The 24,249-nt window shown below is 41.3% G+C and overlaps 1 protein-coding gene across 1 annotated transcript in view; it reads left to right on the top strand.

Annotated features, from left to right (window-relative positions):
- Positions 1-24,249, top strand: part of LOC103192414 (ribosyldihydronicotinamide dehydrogenase [quinone]) — a 37,010-nt gene that overhangs the window by 7,882 nt on the left and 4,879 nt on the right. The window contains exons 3-5 of the mRNA XM_007935390.1: positions 13,549-13,679; positions 14,770-14,883; positions 15,838-15,939. Coding sequence (XP_007933581.1) covers positions 13,549-13,679; positions 14,770-14,883; positions 15,838-15,939 — 347 coding nt within the window. The remainder of the gene's footprint in view (positions 1-13,548; positions 13,680-14,769; positions 14,884-15,837; positions 15,940-24,249) is intronic.

Here is a 24,249-nt window from a genome sequence, read left to right as displayed (position 1 = left end):
AAAAAAAAAAAAAAAAGAGAAGGAAAAAAAAAATTACTGATAGAGATTTATACAACTTTAATCAGATGTCTCAGGAGTGGGTGAAAACTCTTGGTGTCACGATCTCATTTCCCTGACATAACTTGTTAAACACTTTTAAGGGGCCTGGGAAACTTTAGATAAGGCTGGCTCTAAACCTTTTGAGGAGCTCTTGTGGCATAGTGCCTAAGGTATTTGATTGCTAACCAGAAGGCTGGCAGTTCAAACCCACCAGCCACTCCTTGGAAGGAAGACTGGGCAGTCTACTTCCATAGTGATACTGCTTCGGAAACCCAAGGAGGGGTCACTATGAGTTGGATCTGACTTGACAGCAGTGAGTTTGGTTTTGGTTTGAAACCCTTTGAAGCAGTTTTCTTGATCACATTTTTGTTATAAAGAAATTGTTCATTAATCCACTTTATACAAAATATACCTGTGTCAAGATCCCTTTCCTTAGAGTGTATTTCATTTGCATCCTGGCTTCACTATATATAGAGATTACCTTTTAGTTTTATGGCTTCCAGTAATGAACACAGACAGCTAACAGAAGCTTGTAGATGGAAATTGACTTTTCAGCTGAAGAGACATTTCCCCAGGCTGACAGATGCATACAAAACAGTTTAATTCAGCAAGAATGAAAGTCAGTCATTTAGCTTTGGTCAAAAAGGCTTTATGAATTCCTCCTTTACAGGTGTGATTTTTCATTTGTTTAAGTCTTATTTTACCACCCTGTTTTGCTCAAGTAGCCAAGTGAGCAAACCCCACCTTTATCACTAACAGTGTGGCAAGGATCAGCATGAACCAGATACCTACCTGGAAAATGAATCCAGGCTTTACCTTCGCACATTTCCATGATCATCATGAGCCACTTTCATGGCACTCCTCTCTCTGACTCTAACCCAGAGTTAGACTTTATGCCTGGCCACCTGAGGTCAGGTCAAATATCCTGAGCCTATTCCTGTGGTAGACTCAGGATTCAGCACAACTCCCTGCCTTTCAGAGCACCAAGCCACCACCCTACCCTAAGGGGTAGGTCAATAGGTTAGAAGGAATCTATCCTTCAGATGTACTGCTAAATAAACAGGTGCCAGCCTCTGCTAGTTCTCATTGCCCTTGTGAATTCATTAATTCCCTAGACTGGCTCACAAAATTCATGGAGACTATTACTTATAATTACCCATTTATTATAAGCAGAAAGGAGACAAGCAAAGAGACACAGCAGATGAGGTTTGGGAGATGTCTAGCACAAGACTTCTTTTGTACCTAGAGATATGCCACTCTCTCAGGGCCTCTTATAATAATGTATATGCATTATTGTGGCTTCAATGTATAGTAATGAATGGTGCCATATTGTATATGCATCATCTATTGAGATAATGAATATACGTGATTGATTGAATCATTTCTCCTTCTCTTCTTGAAGTTATTTGCCAGGTGTGGTCTTTGGGGCTCTCACTACATTTGCACATTTTTATGTCTTGCCTGGCTGTTTTAGAAAAACAAAGGCTCTTTGATTGCTTAAGAATTCCAAGTGCTATTTTCAGGAACCAGAGACAGTGGCTACATTGGAGGTCTTTGTACCACGCCATCCTAAAATTATTTTCCAATTTTCTTCATTCAGATCTTGCATAATCCTTATTAATTGTTGTTTCTGTATGTGAAGATGATTAATTTCTCTGTTTGTCTCTGTGCATGTTTTATTCAGCCACATAGCTAATTTTTGTTTCATTTTTAATAGATTCTAGCAGATTCTTTGCATCTTTCCAGATGCAAATCATCTGTAAATTGTAACTATGTCACTCATTTCTTTCCATTGTGTAATTATGTTAACTAGATCTCCAGATATAATATTCAGTACTCGTGATGATTGCAGAATCCTTGTCTTTCATGGGAATGCTCTTTCTTCCTTTTTAATAAATCAGTCAAGCATTTTGTCTTATAATAGAGCAAGAGCTCAGAAAATGGAGAATAACAGGAGGCACTATTTTTTAAGTGAGTAAAGTAACACAAGCTGTTTGTAATTTTTTTTTTTTAATGTATATGTGTGGGGGAGTCTAAAATCAAAAGCACTTGGTATGTGTAAATAGAATGGTCGAAAAGCAGAGCCTAACTCCATTTTAAAGTCTTGACATGAGTCTAGAATCCATGTTGAATTTTAAGTCTACGTTTTCTAACAGCAGATTGTGACCTAATCTTGATGGTGACTATATACTATAAAGGAGACGTTCCTTTTCTCTGAAGTCTGGCAGGCACAGGATATTACAGTCTATTCAGGATGCCATAGCTCAGCAATACCTCCAAACATAGATAAGATGGAGGAAGAAATTTTACTAAATAGGTTACCAGGAAAAAAAAAAAGCAAACCTGTTCTGCCTCTGTCTGTGACCATAGTGTAATAAATTAAAGGGCTTATACCCTTAACCTAAGGACCTCTGGTGGCACAGTGCCTAAGGCATTTGACTGCTAACCAGAAGGTTGGTGGTTCAAACCCACCAGCCACTCTGCAGAAGGAAGATTGGGCAATCTGTTTCCGTAAAGATTTACTTTACAATAGAAACCAAATGGGGGTTGCTGTGAATCTGAATCAACTCAGCTGCAGTGGGTTTGGTTTTTTGGTGTACCCTTAACCAATCGTGTAATCACACTTATATGTTATCCACCTATCCCTGCTAAATCCCCCTTTTAGATATCTCACATTTGTCTCCCCTAGTTGTCTTTTAGCCATTTATGATTTTGTAACTTTTAGTTACTGCTCTAACTGTGCAAAAATGTATTTTTCCTCTTTGTCACTTTGTGAATTTGGACATCTTCCTGAACTGGACCGTTGCTGTTGTTAACTGCTGTCAAGTTGGTTTCTACTCATAGCGACCCTATGTACAACAGAACAAAACACTGCCTGGTCCTGTGCCAACCTCACAATCATTGAGCCTCTCCTCACAGCCGCTGTGTCACTCCATTTCATTGAGAGTCTTCTCCTTTTTACTGACTCACCATTTTACCCAGCATAATATCCTTCCCCAGGGAAGACCCCTTCTGAAAACATGACCAAAATACGGAAGATGAAGTCTGGCCGTTCTTGCTTCTAAGGAGCATTCTGGCTGCACTTTCTTCCAAGACATATTGGTTCATTCCTCCAGCAGTCCATTGGACATTCAGTATTCTTCGCCAGCATCACAATTCAAATGCATTGCTTCTTCTGCAGTTTTCCTTATTCACTGTCCAGCCCTCACATGCATATAAGGCTATTGAAAATACCATGGCTTGGGTCCTGTGCACCTTAGTTTTCAAAGTGATATCTTTGCTCTTAAACATGCTAAACATGTCTTTTGCAGCAGATTTGCCCAGTGCAATAAGTTGTTTGATTTGATTGCTGCTTCGATGGGCATTGATTGTGGATCCAAGTAAAATGAAATCCTTAACAACTTCTGTCTTTTCTCTATTTATCATAATGTTGCTTATTGGTCCAGTTGTGAGGATTTTTGTTTTGTTTGTGTTGAGGTGTAATCCATACTGATGGCTATAATCTTTGGTCTTCTTCAGTACGTGCTTCAAGTCTTAATCACTTTCAGCAAGTAGGGTTGTGCCATCTGTAGTTCTCAGGTTATTAATGAGCCTTCCTTCAATCCTGATGCCATGTTCTTCTTCATATATTCCAGCTTCTTAGATTATTTATTCAGCATACCAATTGAATAAACCCAAAAAACAAGTGCACTGCAATCGAGTCGGATCTGACTCATAGCGACCTCTCCTGGGGTTTCCAAGGTGGTATCACTATGGAAATAGATTGCCCAACCTTCTTTCTGAGGAGTGGCTGGTGGGTTTGAACCACCAGCCTTCTGGTTAGCAGTCAAATGCCTTAGGCACAAATTGAATAAGTGTGGTGAAAGGACACAACCCTTACACACACCTTTTTCTGATTTTGAACCATTTAGTATTCCCTCATTCTGTTCAAAGGACTATCTCTTGGTCTATGCACAGATTCCTCATGAATGCAATTAAGTGTTCTGGAATTCTCATCCTTCACAATGTTATCTATAATTTGTTATGATTCTTCACAATGTTATCTATAATTTGTTATGATTCACACAATCGAATGCCTTTGTCAGTAAAATACAGGAAAAATCCTTCCAGTATTTCCTGCTTCCAGCCAAGATCCGTCTGACATCAGCAGTGATATCAGCATTCCATGCTGTCTTTGAAACTTGCTTGAAGTTTTAGCAGTTCCCTATCTGTGTACTGCTGCAATCATTTTTCAGTTGTCTTAAGCAAAATTTTACTTGCACGTGATATTAATTATATTGTTTAATAATTTCTACTTTCTGTTGGATCCCCTTTGTTTGGAATGGGCACAAATACCAATCTCTTTCAGTCAGTTGGCCAGGTAGCTGTCTTCCAAATTCCTTAGCATAAACGAGTAAGCACCTCCAGTGCTGCATCCATTTGTTGCAACATCTCAGTGGGTATTCTGTCAATTCCTGGAGGCTGGATTTTCACCAATTACTTCAGGGCAGCTTGGACTTCTTTCAGTATCATTGGTTCTTGCTTATATGCTGCTACCTCCTGAAACAGTTGGACATTGACCAGTTCTTTTTGGTAGACTGACTGTGTATTCCTTCCATCTTCTTTTGATGCTTCCTGCATCATTCATATTTTGCAAATAGCATCCTTCTGTGTTGCAATTCAAAGTTTAATTTTTTTTCTTCAGTTCTTTCAGCTTGAGAAATACTGAGGGTGTTCTTCCCGTTTGGATTTCTAATTCCAAGTCTTTGCACATTTCAGCCTAGTACTTTACTCTGTCTTCTCAAGCTGCCCTTTGAAATCTTTTGTTTAGCTCTTCTATTTCACCATTTCTTCCATTTTTTTTAGCTACATTCCATTCAAGAGCAAGTTTCACAGTCTCTTCTGACATTCATTGTGACATTCTCTTCCTTTCCTGTGTTTTTATTATCTTTTGCTTTTTTATGTATGATGTCCTTGATGTTATCCCACAACTTGTCTAGTCTTCGATCATCAATGTTCTATGTGTCAAATCTGTTCCTTAGATCATCTCTAAATTCAGGTGGGGTATAATCAAGGCCATATCTTAGCTCTTCTGGCCTTTTTTTTTGTACTTGTTTTGATTTTCTTCAGCTCACCTTGAACTTGCATAAGAGCATTTAATGTCCTGTTCCACAGTAAGCTCTTCCTGCCCTTGTTCTGACTGATGCTATTGCGCTTCCCCATCACCTCTTTCCAAAGATATAGTCAATTTGAATCCTCTGTAGTCCATCTAGGAGCTCTGGTAGCATAGTGCCTAAGGCATTTGACTGCTAACCAGAAGGCTGGCAGTTCAAACCCATCAGCCACTCCTCGGAAGGAAGGTTGCCAATCTGCTTCCATAGTGATAGTGCCTCGGAAACCCAAGGAGGGGTCGCTATGAGTTGGATCCGACTCGATGGCAGTGTGTTTGGTTTTTGGTTTGGTAGTACATCTGGCTAGGTCCACGTTATAGTTACTTACTGCGTTGTTGAAGAAAGGTATTTGTAGTGAATAAGTCATTAGTCTTGCAAACTTCTATCATGCAGTCTCTGGAGTCTTTTCTTTCACCAAGGACCTATTTTTCAACTACCAATGCTTTTTCTTTGTTTCCAACTATTGCTTTTAATTACCAGTAATTATCACTACATCTTGATTGCATGTTTGTCGATTTCAGATTGCTTCAAAGCAACACATAAGCCACCAGGACAAACTGACAGACGAGTGGTGGTTTCTCAGTTTAGGAGGCTAGAAATCTGAATTCAGGGTGCTGGCTCTAGGGGAAAGCTCTCTCTTTGTCAGCTCTGCAGGAAGGTCCTACTCTCTTCAACTTGTTTCCTGGTTCCTTTGAGATCTCCATGTGTCTTGGCATCTATCTTACCCCATTTCCTTTTCCTGGTCTCTGCTTTCTTACTTGTCCTAGTAAGTTCTTTTTTGTATTTGTAAGAGATTGACTCAAAATACACCCTACATAATTCTGCCTTATTAACATGACAAAGACAACCCATTCCCAAATGGGATTATAAACACAGGGATAGAAGTTATGATTTACACCAAATTTTGGGGAGACACAATTTAATCCATAACGTGTGCTTCTGGCAATCCATGGTATATTCAGTACTCTTTGCCAGTACCACAATTCAAATGCATCAGGTCTTCTCCCTTTTCTGTTGTCTAGCTTTCCTATGCATATGAGGTGATTGAAAGGACCATGGCTTAGGTCAAGCAGATCTTAGTCATCAAAGTGACAACTTTGTTTTTTAAAGATTTTAAAGAAGTCTTTCCAGCCGATTTGCCCAATATAATATGTCACTTGATTTCTTGACTGCTGCTTCCATAGGTGTTAATTGTGGATCCAAGTAGAATGAAATTATTGACAACTATAATTTCTTCACCATTTGTTGTGATAGTTTATTGGCTCAGTTGTGAGCATTTTCATTTTTTTTTATATTCAGATGTAATCCATACAGAAGGTGTAGTCTTTGACATTCATCCAAAAGTGATTCAAGTCATGTTCAATTTTGACATGTGATGTCATCTGCATACTCCAAGAAAAACGAAACCCACTGCCTTCAAATAGATTCCAACTTGTAACAACAGAGTAAAACTACCCCATAGGGTTTCTAAGGCTATAATCTGTACAAGAGCTGACTATCACATCCTGCTCCCATGGAGCCACTGGTGAGTTCGAACCAACAGCTTTAACCAGTGCTTCCAATCCTGCTTTCTTCTTTATATAGTCCAGTTTCTCAGATTATTTGCTCAGCATACAGATTGAATAAGTAAGATGAAAGGATATAACCCTGCCACACACCTTTTCTGATTTTAAAACATGCAGTATGCCTTGTTCTGTTTGAAAAACTGCCTCTTGATCTATGTACAAATTCCACATGCGTACAATTACTAGGTAAGTGTTTTGGAATTCCCATTCTTCATAATGTTATTAATAATTTGTTATAGTCCACACAGTCAAATGCTTTCTTGTAGTTAATAAAACACATATAAATATCTTTCTGGTATTCTCTGCTTTTGGTGAAAATCTATCTGACATTAGCAATGATATCCCTCGTTCTGTGTTCTCTTCTAAATATGGTTTAAAATTCTGGTAGTTACCTGTCAATACATGGCTGCACCCATTTTTTTAATTACCTCGAGCAAAGTTTTGCTAGCACATGATATTAATAATATTGTTTGATAATTTTCACATTCCATTTGATCACCATTCTTTGGAATGGACATGAATATGTATCTCTGTCCATCTCGTGGCCTGGTAGCTAGATGTCTTCCAAATTTCTTCACATAGACAAATAAGCTCTTCCAGTATTGCATCTGTTTGTCGAACCATCTCAATTGGTATTCTGCCAATTCCTGGAGCCTTGTTTTCACCACTGCCTTCAATGTAGCTTGAACTTGTCCTTCAGTTCCAGTGTCTTTTGGTCATAAGCTACTGCAATGCTGCTGTCACTGAGTGCACTATTAAAGAGCCAAGATGAATTAATCCCACTTTTATTACTAATTGTATAGTAAGGATCAGCATGAATCCAGTTGCCACCTGGAAATGAATTCAGTCTTCACCTTCCCACATCTCCAAGATCCTCTCCATCATCCACTTCTTCTATGGCACTTCCTCTCTTACCCTAATCACCCAGAATTACTGACCTGGCCCACTGAGGGCCAGTTCATAGGCTGTTTTTGAACTTCAAACTGACCAGCCCTATTCCTCTTTAAGCCCCTCTGAAGCTAGGTCACAACCTAAAAGAACTCTTTCCTTCTTCAGTGACTGCTCATGCAGCCTTTTGCTGTCATTTAGCCACCAAGAGCTGGTTTATCTTGAGTTAGGGCTCTGAGCAGCCCTACTCTAAATTTGCTATCCATGTTAAGTAGGAATTTCATTGCCCCTTATTGGTTCATTAATTATAACAGGTGACAAAATTCACAGAGTCTATTATCTATACTTACAGTTACCCATTTATTATCCAAGGATACAAGCAAAGAGCAATTTCAAACAAGATCTGGGAGGGTTCCCAGCATGATGCCTTCATTGTCACCAGGGACTTGCCATGCTGTCCTATTCCTGAATGTTCTCACTAATCCAGAAGTCCCCAAAGAGGAAACTTCAGGGCCCAGGGTCTCTCAGTCATTGGGATCTCAATGAATATGTATGATTGGGGCTGTAATGCAGTTAGGATTGATCAGATCATTGAATATGTATGAATGCATCATCCATTCCTGAAGTTAGTTCCTCAGGTATGGTGGCCTGTATGGCTAATCTGGAAAATGAAAAGCACCTTAATTGATCAGGCTATTTTCAGAAACCCTAGAGAAAATGCCAAAATAAATTCTATGTCCTACATAGCTACCTACTGAAATGGCTGGATGTTACCCAACAATTTTTGGCACAGTGCCTCTGTGTATTCCTTCCATCTTCTTTTGTTGTGTCCTGGATCATTCTGTTTTTGCCCAGCTACTAGAGGCTTGAAATTTCTCTTCAGTTCTTTCAGCTTGAGAAATGCTGAATGTGTTCTTCCCTCTTGGTTTTCTAATTCCAGGTGTTGCACACTTCATTTAATCTTTTGTCTTCTCAAGTTGCCCTTTGAGATCTCCCATTCAGCTGTTTTACTTCATAATTTCTTTTGTTTGCTTTAGCTACTTACTTTGCACATAAGAGCAATTTTGAGTCTCTTCTGACATACATTTTGGCCTTTTCCTTCTTTCCTGTCTTTTTAGTGACCATAGGCAATCTACTTCTGTAGTGATACCGCCTCAGAAACCCAAGGAGGGGTCAGTATGAGTAGGGTCTGACTCGATGTCACATAACAACACAACATATACTTTCTACCTGTATTATATTCTCAGTGTCATGCCACAAATCTTCTGGTCTTCAGTAATTAGTGTCCAGTCTGTCAAATCTCTTCTTAAGATGGTCTCTAAATTCAGGTGGGATATACTCCTGGTTGTATTTGGGCTCTCATGGACTTATTTTAATTTTCTTCAGCTTCAACTTGAACTTGCATATGAGTAATTCATAGTCTGTCTCACTTTTGGCTCCTGGCTTTATTTTGACTGATGATACGGAACTTCTGTTTCCACAGATGTAGTCAGTTTGACTCTTGTGAAATCCATTTGTCAAGATTCACATGTATAGTCATCACTGTATTGTTGAAAAAACATATTTCAATGAATAAGTCATTGGTCTTGCAGAATATTATCATGTGATCTCTGGCATCATTTCTGACATCAAAGCTGTATTTTACAACTACTGATCCTTCATTGTTTCCAACTTTTCCATTCCAATCACCAGTAAGTATCAAAACTATGTCTGCTATGTTGTTGTTATGTTGTTATTACATCTGCTATAGGTTTCACATAATGTGGGAAACTAAAATCCTGTTTGAAAACCTTACTGATAAAACACAACCTCTTACCTACAATAGTTACCCTCTTAGGGTTTCGTGTAAAGACAGGACCTTATACATAGAAGGCACTCAGAATGTGCTTTTTTTTTAAAAAAAAATCTAACAATTTTCCCTCCCCTTCTCTCCCATAGCTAGTAACCAACAAAGAAAATTTCCTTCCATATGTAAACCTTTCCTTGACCTTTTACAATAGTGGAGTAATACAATATTTGTCCTTCTGTGATTGATGTACTTCACTCAGCATAATGTCCTCCAAGTTCATCCACGTTATGTGATGTTTTGCAGATTCTACATTATTCCTTAGTGTTGCGTAGTATTCCATTATGTATATGTGGCACAGTTTAGTTATCCATTCCTCCATTGTTGGGCACTTAGATTGTTTCCATCCCTTTGCTATTGTGAATAGTGCTGTGAGGAACATGGGTATGCATATATCTATTTGTGCCCTGGCTCTCATTTGTTTAGGGTGTATTCCTAGTAATGGGATTGCTGAATCAAATGGTATTTCTATTTCCAACTTTTTAAGGAATCACCACAGCAGTTTCCATAGTGGTTGTACCATTTTATAATCCTACCAGCAGCATATGAGAGTCCCAATCTCTCCACATCCTTGCCAGCATTTGTTATTTTCTGTCTTATTGAACTTTGCTATTAGTGCTGGGGTGAGATGGTATCTTATTGTTTTGATTTTTATCTCTCTAATGATTGCGAGCATTTCTTCATGTGTTTGTTGGCCTCTTGAATATCTTCTTTGGTGAAGTGTCTATTCATGTCTTCTGTCAATTTTTTTTTTATTGGATTGCTTGTCTTTTTTATGTTACAGTGTTGGAGTTTTCTATAAATTTTAGAGATAAGTTCCTTGTTAGATATGTCATTGCCAATATTTTTTCCCAAACTGTAGGTTCTCTTTATGCTTTGGAGAAGTCTTTTGATGCACATAAGAATTTACCTTTTAGAGGGTCCCAGTCGTCTAGTTTACTTTCTGCTATTTGTGCATCTTGGGTTAAGATCGATAGTCTTTTTATGGCACAAATTAGGGCCCATACGTTTGCCCCTATTTTTTCTTTGAAGGGTTTATAGTGCTAGATTTCACATTTAAGTCCTTGATTCATCTAGAGTTAGTTTTTGTGTATGGTGTGAGGCATGGCTCTAGTTTCATTTTTCTGCAAATGAATATCCACTTTTGCCAGCAATATTTTTGAAAAAGACTGTCTCTTCCCCATTGAATGGATTTCAATCTTTTGTCAAAGATCAGCTGACCATAGGTGCATGGATCTATTTCTGAGTTCTCAGTCCTATTCCACTGGTCTGTGTCTGTTGTTGTACCCGTACAAGGCTGTTTTGACTACTGTGACTGTATAGTAGGTTTTGCAATCTGGAAGTATGAGACCTCCTACTTTGTTCTTCCTCTTCAATATTGCTTTGTTTATCTGAGGTCTCTTTCCTTTTCATATAGTATTGTTGTTGTTGTTGTTATGTGCCATCGAGTCGGACCCGACTCATAGCGACCCCTCCCTGGGTTTCCAAGGCAGTATCACTACGGAAGTAGATTGCCCCATCTTCCGTCCGAGGAGTGGCTGGTGGGTTTGAACTGCCAGCCTTCTGGTTAGCAGGCAAGTGACTTTAGCCACTATGCTACCAGAGCTCCCTTTCATATAGTATTAGTGATTGCTTTTTCCATGTCTTTAAAGAAAATTGATGGAATCTGGATCGGGATTGCATTGAATGTATAGATTGCTTTGGGTAATATTGACATTTTTACAGTGTTCATGGAATGTTCTTCCATTTACATACGTATTTTATAATTTCTTGAAGTAGTGTTTTGCAGTTTTCTTTGTATAGGTTTTTTTGTTGTTGTTGTTGTTGCTGGTAAGATTTATTCCCAAGTATTTTATCTTTTTGGTAGCTATTATAAATGGTATTGATTTCCTTATTTCCTTTTCAGAGACCTCTTTGCTGGTGTAGAGGAATCCCACTGATTTTTGTATGTTGATCTTGTATCCTGCCACTGTGCTAAATCTTTCAGTAAGTTCCAGTAGTTTTCTTGCTGAGTCTTTTGGGTTTTGTATGTATAGGATCATATCATCTGCAAATAGGGATAGTGTTACTTCTTGCTCACCAATTGGGATGCCTTTGATTTCCCTTTGTTGCCTTATTGCCGTGGCTAGGACTTCCAATGCAATGTTTAGTAGAAGTGGTGATAGAGGGCATCCTTGTCTGGTTCCTTTTTGCAAGGGGAGGGGTTTTAGTCTTTCTCCATTGAGAATAATGTTAGCCTTTGGTTTTGCATATATGTCCTTTATGGTGTTGAGGAATTTCTCTTGTGTTCGTATTTTTTCTGAGAGTTTTTTTTTTTTTTTCAAATCAGGAATGGGTGTTGAATCTTATCAGATGCCTTTTTTGCATCTATTGATATGATCATGTGATTCTTTTCCTCTATTTTACTTATGTGATGGATTACATTGATTGTTTTTCTGATGCTGAACCTTCCTTGCATTCAGTATGTACTTTCTGAATGAAAATCAAATGCAGATATTAAAAGAGAAAGCCCAGAACACTAAATTGTTAATTGTCGAAAGACTACTGGCCAAATCCTCATTCTGGCTTCTCTCTGGCTGAAGTGTGGTGCAGTCTTTCAAAGCTTGAACATGGGATAATCCAACTTCTGTGTCATCTCTGCCACTTAGAACACATGAGGCATGAAAAAAAATCACTTAGCCTTCATTGGGTCTTGGTTTTCCTCATTTGTTGATGGGGAGTGACCCTGATCTCACTGATTGTTGTAAAGATCACAGAAGTGGTAGATTGAGAGTACATTGCATAGCACCCCACAGGTAGGAATTGCTCCGTGAATGGTACCAGCCAAACTGGTTGCTGTTAAGTAGAATCTGACACATGGCAATACTAAAACTGCTCCATAGGGTTTTCTGTGACTGATTCTTTGAAGTAGATTGCCAGGCCTTTTTTCCGCACCCCCTGAAGTGTCTCTGGGTGGACTACAACCCCGAACTTTTCAGTTAGCAGCTGAGCTTGTTTATATCACCCAGGGACTCCCAATGAACAGCAACAACTTATGAATACTAATCAATTCTCTAAAAATAGATAATTTTGGTCAACCAAACCCAATGAAAGGACAAATCAAAAGTTTTCTTTCTATGGTAGTTGCTGGAGTCCATGCTTTAGATTCAGTTCCATCAATACCTCTCTTCTCAGTCCCCACTGCTGCTGCCTGATTTTACCCTCACTCATGCCTGGGCCACCAGAGCCCTGCCCCAGGCATTTCCCCAAATCTCTGCTGCTATAGTAAGCCTCCCTGACCCAGTTCTCAGAGCTTGGTTATTTTTCTTGCTGAAGACCCTCACATGGCTGCATACTAGGTGCAGGAAAAGTGTAGACTCCTTGGCAGGCTTGTCTCAGTTTGAGCCCTCCCGCCATTCAGCCCAATACCACAGGTATGCTCCCTCCCTGTGAGCCTGGTGGTTGCACCCCTTCCTGTCTTTGCCCTGAATGTCCCCCTTTTCCCTCCAGTGCCCCAGGAAGCCTAGTGAACTCCTACCCAGAGTTCAAGATCTGGCTTGCAAAACTCTTTCTAGGGCATGTTTCCTCTCCCACTCACGAGAGCTGGCCATAGCCTCCTCAGGGCAGTGCTGGACCTATTAAATCTACCAAAACTACATGCAGCTCTGCATTTTCATTGTTGGGTGTGAGGCACATCTGGTCACAATATTAGACTGAGCTAGTGGATAATCAAACCCACCAGCCACTCCTTGGAAGGAAGATGGGGCAATCTACTTCCGTAGTGATACTGCCTCGGAAACCCAAGGAGGGGTCACTATGAGTCAGGTCTGACTCGACGGCACATAACAACATAACATAAGTGGATAATCATTCTGTACATTAATCATTTATCTAGTTCTCCCATTGGACTCTCTTTGAACTTTGGGAAACCTCCGTTTCCATAACCCCAAGGTCCAGTACCTACCAGGAGCTCAAAGAATGTCTATTGAGTTGCTTTGAGGGTCCAGGTAATGTACAGCTCTCGTGGGGGTTTGGTGTAGATGCTCACTGAGGTAAGATCACATGGCCTGTTCTTCTCCAGGTGCATGCTCTAATCCTGAGTTCTTCAACTATGGTGTGGAAGCCTTTGACGCCTACAAGAAGAGATCTCTGGCCAGAGATATAATGGATGAGCAGAAAAAGGTTCAGGAAGCCAATCTAGTGATATTTCAGGTTTGTGTTCCCTCTGATGTGTAAATTGAATTAGAGTCAACCTATTTTAGCACATTTGCACACATAATCTCTCTCTAGTTGGATAAGGAGATCCACAGAGCCAATACCAAAAAAAAAAAAAAAAGTCACTGCCATCTAGTTGTTCTGACTCATAACATCCTTATAGGATAGAATAGAACTGCCCCCATAGCATTTTCGAGGCTATAAATCTTTACGGAAGCAGACTGCCTCATCTTTCTCCCACAGAACAGTTGGTGGGTTTGAACTGCTGACCTTTTGGTTAGCAGCAAAATTCTTTAGCCACTGTACCACCAGAGGTCCTTATGTATCCTTAGTATCATGCATTTAAAATGCTCACCCTCCAGTACATATTCATGAAGGATTGTCCTTTACCCCAATGGCCCACAGAATGTCTCTGCCATGCAGATCCCTTTGTTTTCCATCCCATCCAGTGCCTACCCCAGACATTCAGGAACTGCTTCTCTACACAGTGTTTGTCCAGACAATTGGGGCCAGAGCAACTACTGCCTGAAATCTTCTGATCACTGGGAGGGACACCTTCTTTCCTTTCCTCTCCCTGGTTCCTCACTGCTTACTTTCCTTGTATTTGTTCACAAATTGTCCAGGAATGTGATACCACCCCCAGAAAGGACCAGCCCCACCAAATTGCAGCTAGATGGTGGAGCTGAGCAGGTGTGAAATTGTGTGTGTGATTGTAAGACAGGGGCAAGCAGATATTCCACCCCTCTTGACTAGCTCAGTCACAGGGACTGCTGCCATACCAGTATCCAGCAGGGCTTCCCACTGTCTCCATGCCTACACAGAGACAAATGTCTGGGAGCTGTCACTGAGAACACAGAAGCCTGTGCCCACTATCCACCCCACCATCACTACACCCACACTGAGCCTCAGAGAGAAAGGAAAGAAATATTCCCAACTCATGCTGCCCACATGGATGTGCCCACCTGCCCCACCATGACCACCAAGAGAAAGATCAACACAGTGAGATTTGTTCTAAATCTTCAGGTAGAATAAAGGAGGAGATTCTGAAACAGTCACAGTATTTGCTTCTCCCTATGTCCTGCTTCAGTTCCCGCTGTACTGGTTCAGTGTGCCAGCCATCCTGAAGGGCTGGATGGACAGGGTGCTGTGCCAAGGGTTCGCCTTTGACATTCCTGGATTCTATGACTCTGGTTTCCTCAAGGTATGTGGTCTGGACCAGGATTGCTATGAGGTATACGTGTGTGTACGTGTGCATGTCAGTGTGTTTGGTATGTATGAGTGTGTGTGAGCTTGTTTGTGAGTGATAGTGTATGTGTGTGTGTGTGTGTTGGGTGGCTAATCAGGTTATACTTCTAGTTAGTTTTTGTATACTAATATGTGCAGAGTCACACACACCAGGTAAAGATGGAGACTATGTAGTTTCTGAAGACATGCAGCCTTTACTGTAGTGGAAGACATAGACATGCCCATGCATGTACCTCCAAGAGGGGCTGGGGGCTGGGTGTTGTGATGGGTTGAGATGGCCTCACGTGGGGTAAGACTCTGGCTCCACAGAAGAGGTTGTACCCCATGATGAAGAGCCAAACACAGAATACATACAATCTTTTATCTGGGCTTTGGATTCTTACTTGGTAGAACAAGGTGATGGAATTTCTGCCCTGTGGGGCGAGGGCTGCAGGAGGCCTGGTAGATGCTCGATGACTGGGAGCTAAGGCTATATTACTAAAATAAGTTTTTACCAATAAATTATTGCTTAAAATTCAAAAGGCCTCAGAAAGTAAGTGTGGAGAAGGAAAGTCTGAACATCCGAGGTCCTTATATCATGAGGTGGTACCTCAAGGATGAGTCTCCACTCAGTGCTTGTGGCAGCCCCGCAAGGTTGGTGCCTTGGCTGGACACATTTCACAGATGGCTTCTTTGAAACCTTGTTCCTGCCAGAAGCCTGAACACATTCACTTTCACTCAGACCACTGCCCTCAGCCACTCTGGGACCTCCGGTTGGGATGTAGCTACCAGCCTGAGAGACATGAGATGTTACATCTTTGTCCTTGGAGGGAATGAGCTTCAGATGTCCTTCTTGGTCATTGTAAGCCCTTTGAGCAGTAGTATGTACCTGCTGTTCCTGAGTTCACACACACTGTCCTTTCTTCTCCAGGGTAAGTTGGCACTCCTCTCGCTAACCACAGGGGGCACGGCTGAGATGTACACAAAGTCTGGAGTCAGTGGAGATTTCCGTTACTTCCTATGGCCCTTACAGGTAAGTTGACCACATCTGAATCTATGGAGGAGGACCATTGTACTCCCCCACACATGTAGCTCCCCCACCTGTAAAAGTGAGACTTTGTGAAAGCCTGAAAGTCACCATTTTTACCCCACCTGTGTATAGAAAATTAAGCATTTTACTTTTTTTTGCTTTACTTAGTTGTACTCAAAATCTTGGCCCACAGAGAAAAACGTATTATAATCACGTTGTTATTATTAGGTGGGAATTCTGGGGGTGTAGTGCATAAGGTATTTGATTGCTAACCAGAAGGCTGGAGGTTCAAACCCACCAGCCACTCCTCAGAAGGGAGACTGAGCAATCTACTTTTAGAGAGATACCACCTCGGAAACCCAAGGAGGGGTCACTACAAGGCGGATTCGGCTCGATGGCAGTGAATTTATTTTTTTTTAAATTGTTAGGTACCAACATGTTGATTCTGACTTACAACAACCCAGTGTACAACAGAATGAAACACTGCCCAGTCCTGCACCATCCTCACAATCATTATGTGAGCCCATTGTTGCAGCCATTGTGTCAATCTATCTTATTGAGAGTCTTCCTCTTTTTTGTTGACCCTCTGCTTTCCCAAGCATAGTGTCCTTCTGCAGGACTAATCCCTCCTGATAACATGTCCAAAGTGTGTAAGACTAAGTTTTGCCAGCCTCCTGTCTACAGAGCATTCTGGCTGTACTGGTTTGTAATAGGTTTGTTTGTTCTTTCTGTAGTTCATGGTATATTCAGTATTCTTCACCAACACCACAATTCAAAATAATCAATTCTTCTTCAGTCTTCCTTACTCATTGTCCTCCTTTCACATGCATATGAGGCAACTGAAAATAGTGTGTCTTGGGTCAGGCATGCTTTAGTCCTCCAAGTGACATCTTTGCTTTTTAACACTTGCATGTTGTTTTGAAGCAACTAGAAGCTATGCCACCAGTATTGCAAATACCAGCAGGGTCACCCATGGTGGACACAATTCAGCAGAGCTTCCAGACTAAGACAGATTAGGAAGAAGGACCTAGTGATCTACTTCTATAAAAGTTGTCCAGTGAAAACCTTATAAATAACATTGGAACATTATCTGATACAGTGCTAGAAGATGAGCCCCTCAGGTTGGAAGGCACTCAAAATACATCTAGGGAAGAGATGCCTCCTCAAAGCAGAGTTGATCTTAAGGATGTAGATGGAGTAAAGCTTTTGGAATAGTGGTGCAGTGAATAATTATTTAATATGGCTCTTTCTAGCCATAGTCTTTATAACTCCCATCAAATGATTGGGTAGGACTATGCAAGTGTGAGGTGCTTATGACTCCAAAAGTGGATTAGATAGCTTGCTAATGTTACAAATGAGATGCATGGCACCTTGTGGGGAATTGTTTTTGTTGTTGGATGCCACTGAGTCAGCTCTGACTAATAGCAACCATATGTACAACAGAACAAAACACTGCACAGTTGTGCACTATAGTATATCAGACAGTGTTTCACTGCTGTTCATACAGTTTTCACTGGCCAAATATTTTTTTAAAATTCATTTTATTGAAATATAATTTATGCACAGTAAAATACACAAAACTAAAGTGACATGGGTCAATGCTTTCTTTTTTTTTTTTCAGTGTTCCTCCCCTCTCCTCCCACCCCTGGCAACCAACAAAGTTTCCCTCCATATAGAAACCTTTCCTTGACCCCCCACAACAATGAACTAGTACTGTATTTGTCATTCTGTGATTGACATTTCACTTAGCATAATGTCCTCCAAGTTCATCCATGTAGTGTTTTGCAAGCTCTACATTATTCTTTAATGCTGCATAACATTCTTTTATGTGTACGTACCATGGGTTGTTCATTCACTTTTCTGCTGATGGGCACGTAGGTTGTTTCCATCTTTTTGCTTTTGTGAATAGTGCTGTGATGAACATGAATGTGCATATCTCTGTTCCTGTCCTGGCTCTCACCTTTCTAGGATATGTACCTAGCAATGGGATTGCTGGGTCAAATGGTATTTCCAATTTTAGCTTTCTAAGGAACCACGATATTGCTTTCCACAGTGGTTGTATCACTTCCCAGTCCCACCAGCAGTGTATGAGAACCCCAACCTCTCCACGTCCCCACCAGCATTTGTTATTTTCTGTCTCATTGAAACTTGCCATCAGTGCTGGGGTAAGATGCTATCTCGTTGTTTTGATTTGCATCTCTCTGATGGCCAGTGATTGTGAGCCTTTCTTCATGTATTAGCTGTCCACCTGAGTATCCTACTTAGTGAAGTGTCTATTCATGTCTTCTGCCCATTTTTCAATTGGATTATTTATTCCTTTGGTGTTGACGCATTGGAGTTTTCTATAAATCTTAGAAAGATAAGTCCCTTGCCAGATACGTAATTATTGGCAAATACGAATTTGTTGCTGTCATTTTTGTCATATGCTTTTTCATAGTGTCAATTTCTTTGTTCCATATAATTTTCTATGCTGAGCTCATTTTGTTTATGAATTGTGTCATCACTTCCTCCATTGCTATTGTTTTAGTATTTGCTGAATACTTATGCTGGTCATCTTTTTTGTTTTGATGTGAAGGTTTATCATTTTTCTTTGAGGTTACCCTGTGATTTGTAGTTTTCTTCCCAAGTTTAGAACAGTCCATTCTATCTTGTAATTGTCTTCTCTTCTGTACCATCTAGAAGTTCTGTAACAACACAGTCTTTTCCCTCTTTTTAGCTGACAGTCCGCAGTTCCAACCATCTCTGTACTTACTGTTTTCGATCAGGTTTTTCTCCTAGTTGGTGCCTAATCCACTTCTGTATAGCTCCTTTCAAATCTCAGGGCTCCAGGATTATCTTCTGTATCTCTGTCAATTGTTTTTTCTTTTATTTGTTGAAGAAGGTCTGTGTCACTTGTCTGCCTATTCCTCCATCTTACCAGAAGTCGACTGGCCAATTCTTTGAGAAGTAGATGGCCTCTTCCTTTTTCCCAGTTTGTCTTACTCTGGAAGCTCTGCTGAAATCTGTCCACCGTGGGTGACTCTGCTGGTTTGAAATACCAGTGACTTAGTCTCCAGCCTCATAGCAACATGTAAGGTACTACAGTATGACAAACTAACAGACGAGTGGTGGTTAGGGAGAGTGAGCCCATGCAAATAAAGTATTGTTGTTGTTATGTGCCGTCGAGTCGGACCCAACTCATAGCGACCCCTCCTTGGGCTTCCAAGGCAGTATCACTACGGAAGTAGATTGCCCCATCTTCCTTCTGAGGAGTGGCTGGTGGATTTGAACCGCCAGCCTTCTGGTTAGCAGTCAAGTGCCTTAGCCACTATGCTACCAGAGCTCCCAAATAAAGTATATGAGACCTTAATGTAGGGATTGGTCAGTTTTGCTATCCTACTAGGCTTAAAATGAGCCATCCCAGAGGTGCAAGAGGGAAACTAAGAAGAAGAGATGGTACTGGAAGGCATCCTTTGGATCCAGGGTCCCTGCACTGGGAATGACCTCAACCTAGGAGACAGAAAGTTGTCACACTGGAGAGATGTCAAGAAGTGGCAGCATAGAAGTGGTGGCAGAGAAACAGCAGCAACAGAGGCAGCAGACCCAGGAGACTGGTGGGAGATAGATGGTAGGTTTCCTGGCCTATGGAGCAAGAAAACTGAGTGCCTTCAGGTAAGGTTTGCTGATCCACAGAGCTCGAGCTGGGAGCCTTTGGGCTGAGGCTTACTGGTGGTGTGAGGTGTGTGTCTATGCTCTTATGGGCAGAGCTAAAAGAGTTGTGTAACACTTGCCCAAGTAGGGCAGAGGCCAGCTTGAGGGGCAAAAATGCCAAGGGCTAGAGAGAGACCTGCCTGTGGCCATGGTTGAGAAGAGGCTATCCTGATTGAAGAACTGCATCTGAAACAGTTCTGGTCCTGAATTGTAACCTATTACCTCCTTAATAGACCTCATAATCATGTGTGGCCACTGCAACAAATAATCAAATCCAGCAGAGTAAGTAGAGAGCACCATGGGAGGGACAGTTGGTGTCAGGATTGGTAAAAAGGTTGAAAGGTAGGGGATGTCTGACCTCTACCTCACTGGAAGCCTCAGGCTGTTGACCTTGATCCTCCTTCCCCCTTGTGAAGACCAAAATGGATGTCAGAAGAGACTTTGAAACTTGCCCTTGAATGTAGTAGAGCAGATATAGCAAATGGAAGCAGTGCTGAAATAAAATAACTGATCAGAAGATTTTAAAAAGTGGCTCAAGAAAACAAAGTGTTATAATGAAATGTGCAAAGGCCTAGAATTAGAAAACACAAAGAAAAAACATGTTCAGCATTTCTCAAGCTGAGAAAAATTCAAATCTCAAGTTGCAATAGTGAAGAATTCCACAGGCAAAATATTGGAAGATGCAAGAATCATCCAAAAAAAGGCAGAAGGAATACACTGAATCACTGTACCAAGAACAGTTGATCAACATTCAGCCACTTCAGAAAGTATCATGTGATCCCAAACTGATGGTATTGAAGGAAGAAATCCAAATTGTACAGCACTCAAGAAAAATTTTGCTGATGATAATTTAAAAATAGTTGCCACAGAACATGACAGGGAACAGCCTGAAATTCAAGTCAGATTCGGAAGAGGACATGGAATGAGTGATATCATTGACGATGTCAGATGTATCTTGGCTGAAAGCAGAGAATACTAGAAACATGTTTACCTGTTTCTTTCTTTTTAAAATTATTATGCAAAGGTATTTGTGTGGGTCATAACAAATCATGGATAATATTGTGAAGAATGAGAATTCCAGAACATTTAATTGTGTTCATGAGGAACCTGAACATAGACCAAGAGGCAGTCTTTCAAACACAACAAGAAGGTAAATATGAAGTGTTTTTAAAATCAGGAAAGTTGCATATTAGGGTTGTATCTTTTCATGATACTTTTTTAGTCTGTATGGTAGAGCACATAATTTGATGTGAAGAACAGTACAACATCAGGATTGGAGGAAGATTCATCAACAACCTTGCTTACTGAAAGTGAAAATGACTTGAAGCACTATTTGACTATGCAGAAGCATTCAATTGTGTGGATCATGATAAATTCTGGATAACATTGAAAAGAATGGGAACTCAAGAACACTTAATTGTGCTCATGAAGAACCTGTACTAGACCAGGAGGCTGTCATTCAGACTAAACAAGGAGATATTGCATGGTTTAAAATCAAGAAGGGAGTGTGTCAGGGTTGTATCTTTTCACCATACTTATTCAATCTGTAAGCAAATAATCCAAGAAGTGGACTATATGAAGAAGAACATGGCATCAGGATTGGAGGAAGCACTTATTGATGAAGATAAAAGATTACACCTCAACATAAAGAAAGCGAAAATCCCCACAACTGGACCACTAAGCAGCATCACAATAAATAGAGAAAAGATTGAAATTGTCAAAGACTTTATATTACTTGGTTCCATAATCAACACCAATGGAAGCAGCAGTCAAGACATCAGACAACATATTGCACTGGGAAAATCTGCTGCAAAAGACCTCTTTAAAGTGCTGAAGTGCAAAGATGTCTCTCTCTGAAGACTAAAGTGCATCTAACCCAAGCCATGGTATTTTCAGTCACCTCATATGCATGTGAAAGCTGAACAATGAATAAGGAAGACCGAAGAAGTGTTGATACTTTTGAGTTGTGGTGTTGGTGAAGAATACTGAAAGTGCCATGGACTGCCAGAAGAGCAAACAAATTTGTCCTGGAAGAAGTTCAGCTTGAATGCTCCTTGGAAGCAAGAATGGCCAGACTTCATCTCATCTACTTTGGTCATGTGGTAAGAAGGGACCATTCCCTGGAGAAGGATATTATGTTTTTTAAAGTGGAGGGTCAGCAAAAAAGGGGAAGGCCCTCAATGAGATGGATTGACACAGTGGCTGCAATGAGGGGCTCAGGTATAGCAAGGGCTGTGAAGCTGGTGCAGGACCGGGCAGTGTTTCATTCTGTTGTACATAGGGTCACTATGAGTCAGAGCTGATTCAGTGGCACCTATCAACAACAGACCAATAAGCAACATCATGATAAATGGAGAAACCATTGAAGTTATCAAGGATTTCATTTTACTTGGATCCATAATCAATGCCCATGGAAGCAGCAGTCAAGAAATCAATGAGGTATTGCACTGGGTAAATCTGCTGTAAAAGACCTCCTTAAAGTGCTTAATCATTATTATAGTCATTAACATTGTTTCAAGGAAGCTAAGCCCACTTTGTAGGCCTGACTTCTGCTTTGTGACAACTCTTAAAGCCCTGAGGCAGCAGTGTGCCTGTGTGGGTGTGCATAAATGCATTCTTATACACACTTGGGGAAGGGAGCCCAGAGATGAAGTTTACTGCCCCAGGTAATGGCCCTGTGGAGCTTATTGAGGCAGTGCTACCCTGACCCCAGGCACCAGGGCAGGGCAGCCTGCATTTCCGAAGGTCTCCCTTTGGGCCTCTGTCTTGTGGTCCAGGTACTGAGGGGCTGTGCCCTCCCCCTGGACACTCCCCTTCAAGTCTTAAGGACTGAGGACTACCCTACCTGGAAGCCTAGGTCCTCTCCCCAGCCAGTGTGGCTTAGACTGTGTGCTCCCCTGAGGCCCAAGGAGATAGGGCAAGGCAGTGGACCAAACTTGTTCTTGTGAGCAGGATGTCCTCATTAGCAGTGCCCCCTGGCGAGGATGGAGATGGGGATAGGAAAGAAGGATGCAGACTCTAGGTGAGGGCCTCCCCTACCTCTCCCCAAACTCTGAGGAAACCAGGAGTCCAAGGTGGAGCTGGTCTCCAGGGGAGTGTGAAGGGACATTTGCTGAGGACGTAATATATTGAATTATTGCTTTACCTACCTGGCACCCACAGCTGAGAAGGGGAGGCCCCATGAGGGTACAGGCTTTATAGAAAGGAACACAAGGGAGAAGAGTGTGATATTTCTTGGCAAAAAGTGGACTTTGAAAGGAGATATTTTGGTTACCTAGTGCCACTCTAACAGAAATTCCAGAAGTGAGATGCCTTTAACAAACCGGAGTTTATTCTCTTACAGTTTTGGAGCCTAGATGTTCGAGTTCAAAGTGCTGGGCTCTAGGGGCTGGGTGAAAGCCCTTGACCTTTGGCTTCAGCTCTGCCTCTTGCTGCTGGCCCACTGAAACTAGAGGCATCTCATCACTCAGGCAGTTGCTAGCTGCTGAGGCTGACAAACCCAAGATTGTTAAGTGAAAAGGAATAGTCTGGATATTACCAACCCACATGGCAGGATACTAATTCAAGTCCATTAAAAGTCCCAAGATCGGCAGGGCAACATGGCAGACTGCTAAACAGCAACTCGGCTACATGCAGGGTTCAAGTGTGCCATCAGCTGGATACCTTCCTCAAAGTTGCTTCTTATAGACTGGAAGCAGACCACATCCCTAAAGCACTACTCAACTGCTCTAATAGATTCTACCATGGAGTTAATTACCAACCTCACCATGGAGAATAACTTCATCCAGCTGCCCAGCCATTCAACCAGGCCCAGCCAAGTTGACACACAAACTTTGCTATCATGATTACCTAGTGCTGCTCTGAGAGGAATATACCACAAATGGGATGGCTTGAACAAACAGGAGTTTATTCTCTTACAGTTTTGGAGGCTAGAAGTCCGAGTTCAAAGTGCCAGCTCTAGGGGCTGGTTGAAAGCCTCTCGACCTTGGGCTTCAGCTCTGCCTCTTGCTGGAGGCACTGAAGCTAGAGGCTTTTCTTCACTCAGGCAGCTGTTGGCTGCTGAGGCTGACAAACCCAAGGTCAGCAAGTAAAAAGGCACAGTCTCAATGTAACCAAACAACATAGTAGGCCACTAATTCAAGTCTATTAAAAGTCCCAAGGTTGGCAGGGCAACATGGCAGGATGTCGAACAATAACTTGGCTACATGCAGAGTTCAAGCATGCCAAAAAGCTAGAGACCTTCGTCAAAGCTGCTTCTTACATACTGGAAACAGCCCACATCCCTAAAGCAGCTACTCAGCTGCTCATGCTAGATTCCACTATGGAGTAAATTGCCAGTCTCATCATGGGGAATAACTGCCACCAGCTGGCCAAACACTCAAAACCAGGCCCAGCCAAGTTGACATATAACCTTAACCACCACAGGAGAGCTGACAGTGATTCCAATTAGTGGTGCTCTGCTGAAAGAAATTGTATCATCTATGCCTGACCTTCCTTCTTCACAGGCCAACTGGTCTTAAATATGGTTAGTCAAGCTTCAATTCTTCCAATTTTATAAAACTCTTTCTTTCTTTTTAATTTTTTGTTATTGTTGTTAGGTGCTATCGAGTCATTTCCAACTCA

This window comes from Orycteropus afer, unplaced genomic scaffold (assembly GCF_000298275.1).
Source record: "Orycteropus afer afer isolate SDZICR_OR568_19922 unplaced genomic scaffold, OryAfe1.0 scaffold00027, whole genome shotgun sequence".
In the NCBI taxonomy this organism is placed as follows: Eukaryota; Metazoa; Chordata; class Mammalia; order Tubulidentata; family Orycteropodidae; genus Orycteropus; species Orycteropus afer.
The sequence above is the reverse complement of the archived record's forward strand: the minus strand, read 5'-3'. Positions and strand labels throughout refer to the sequence as shown.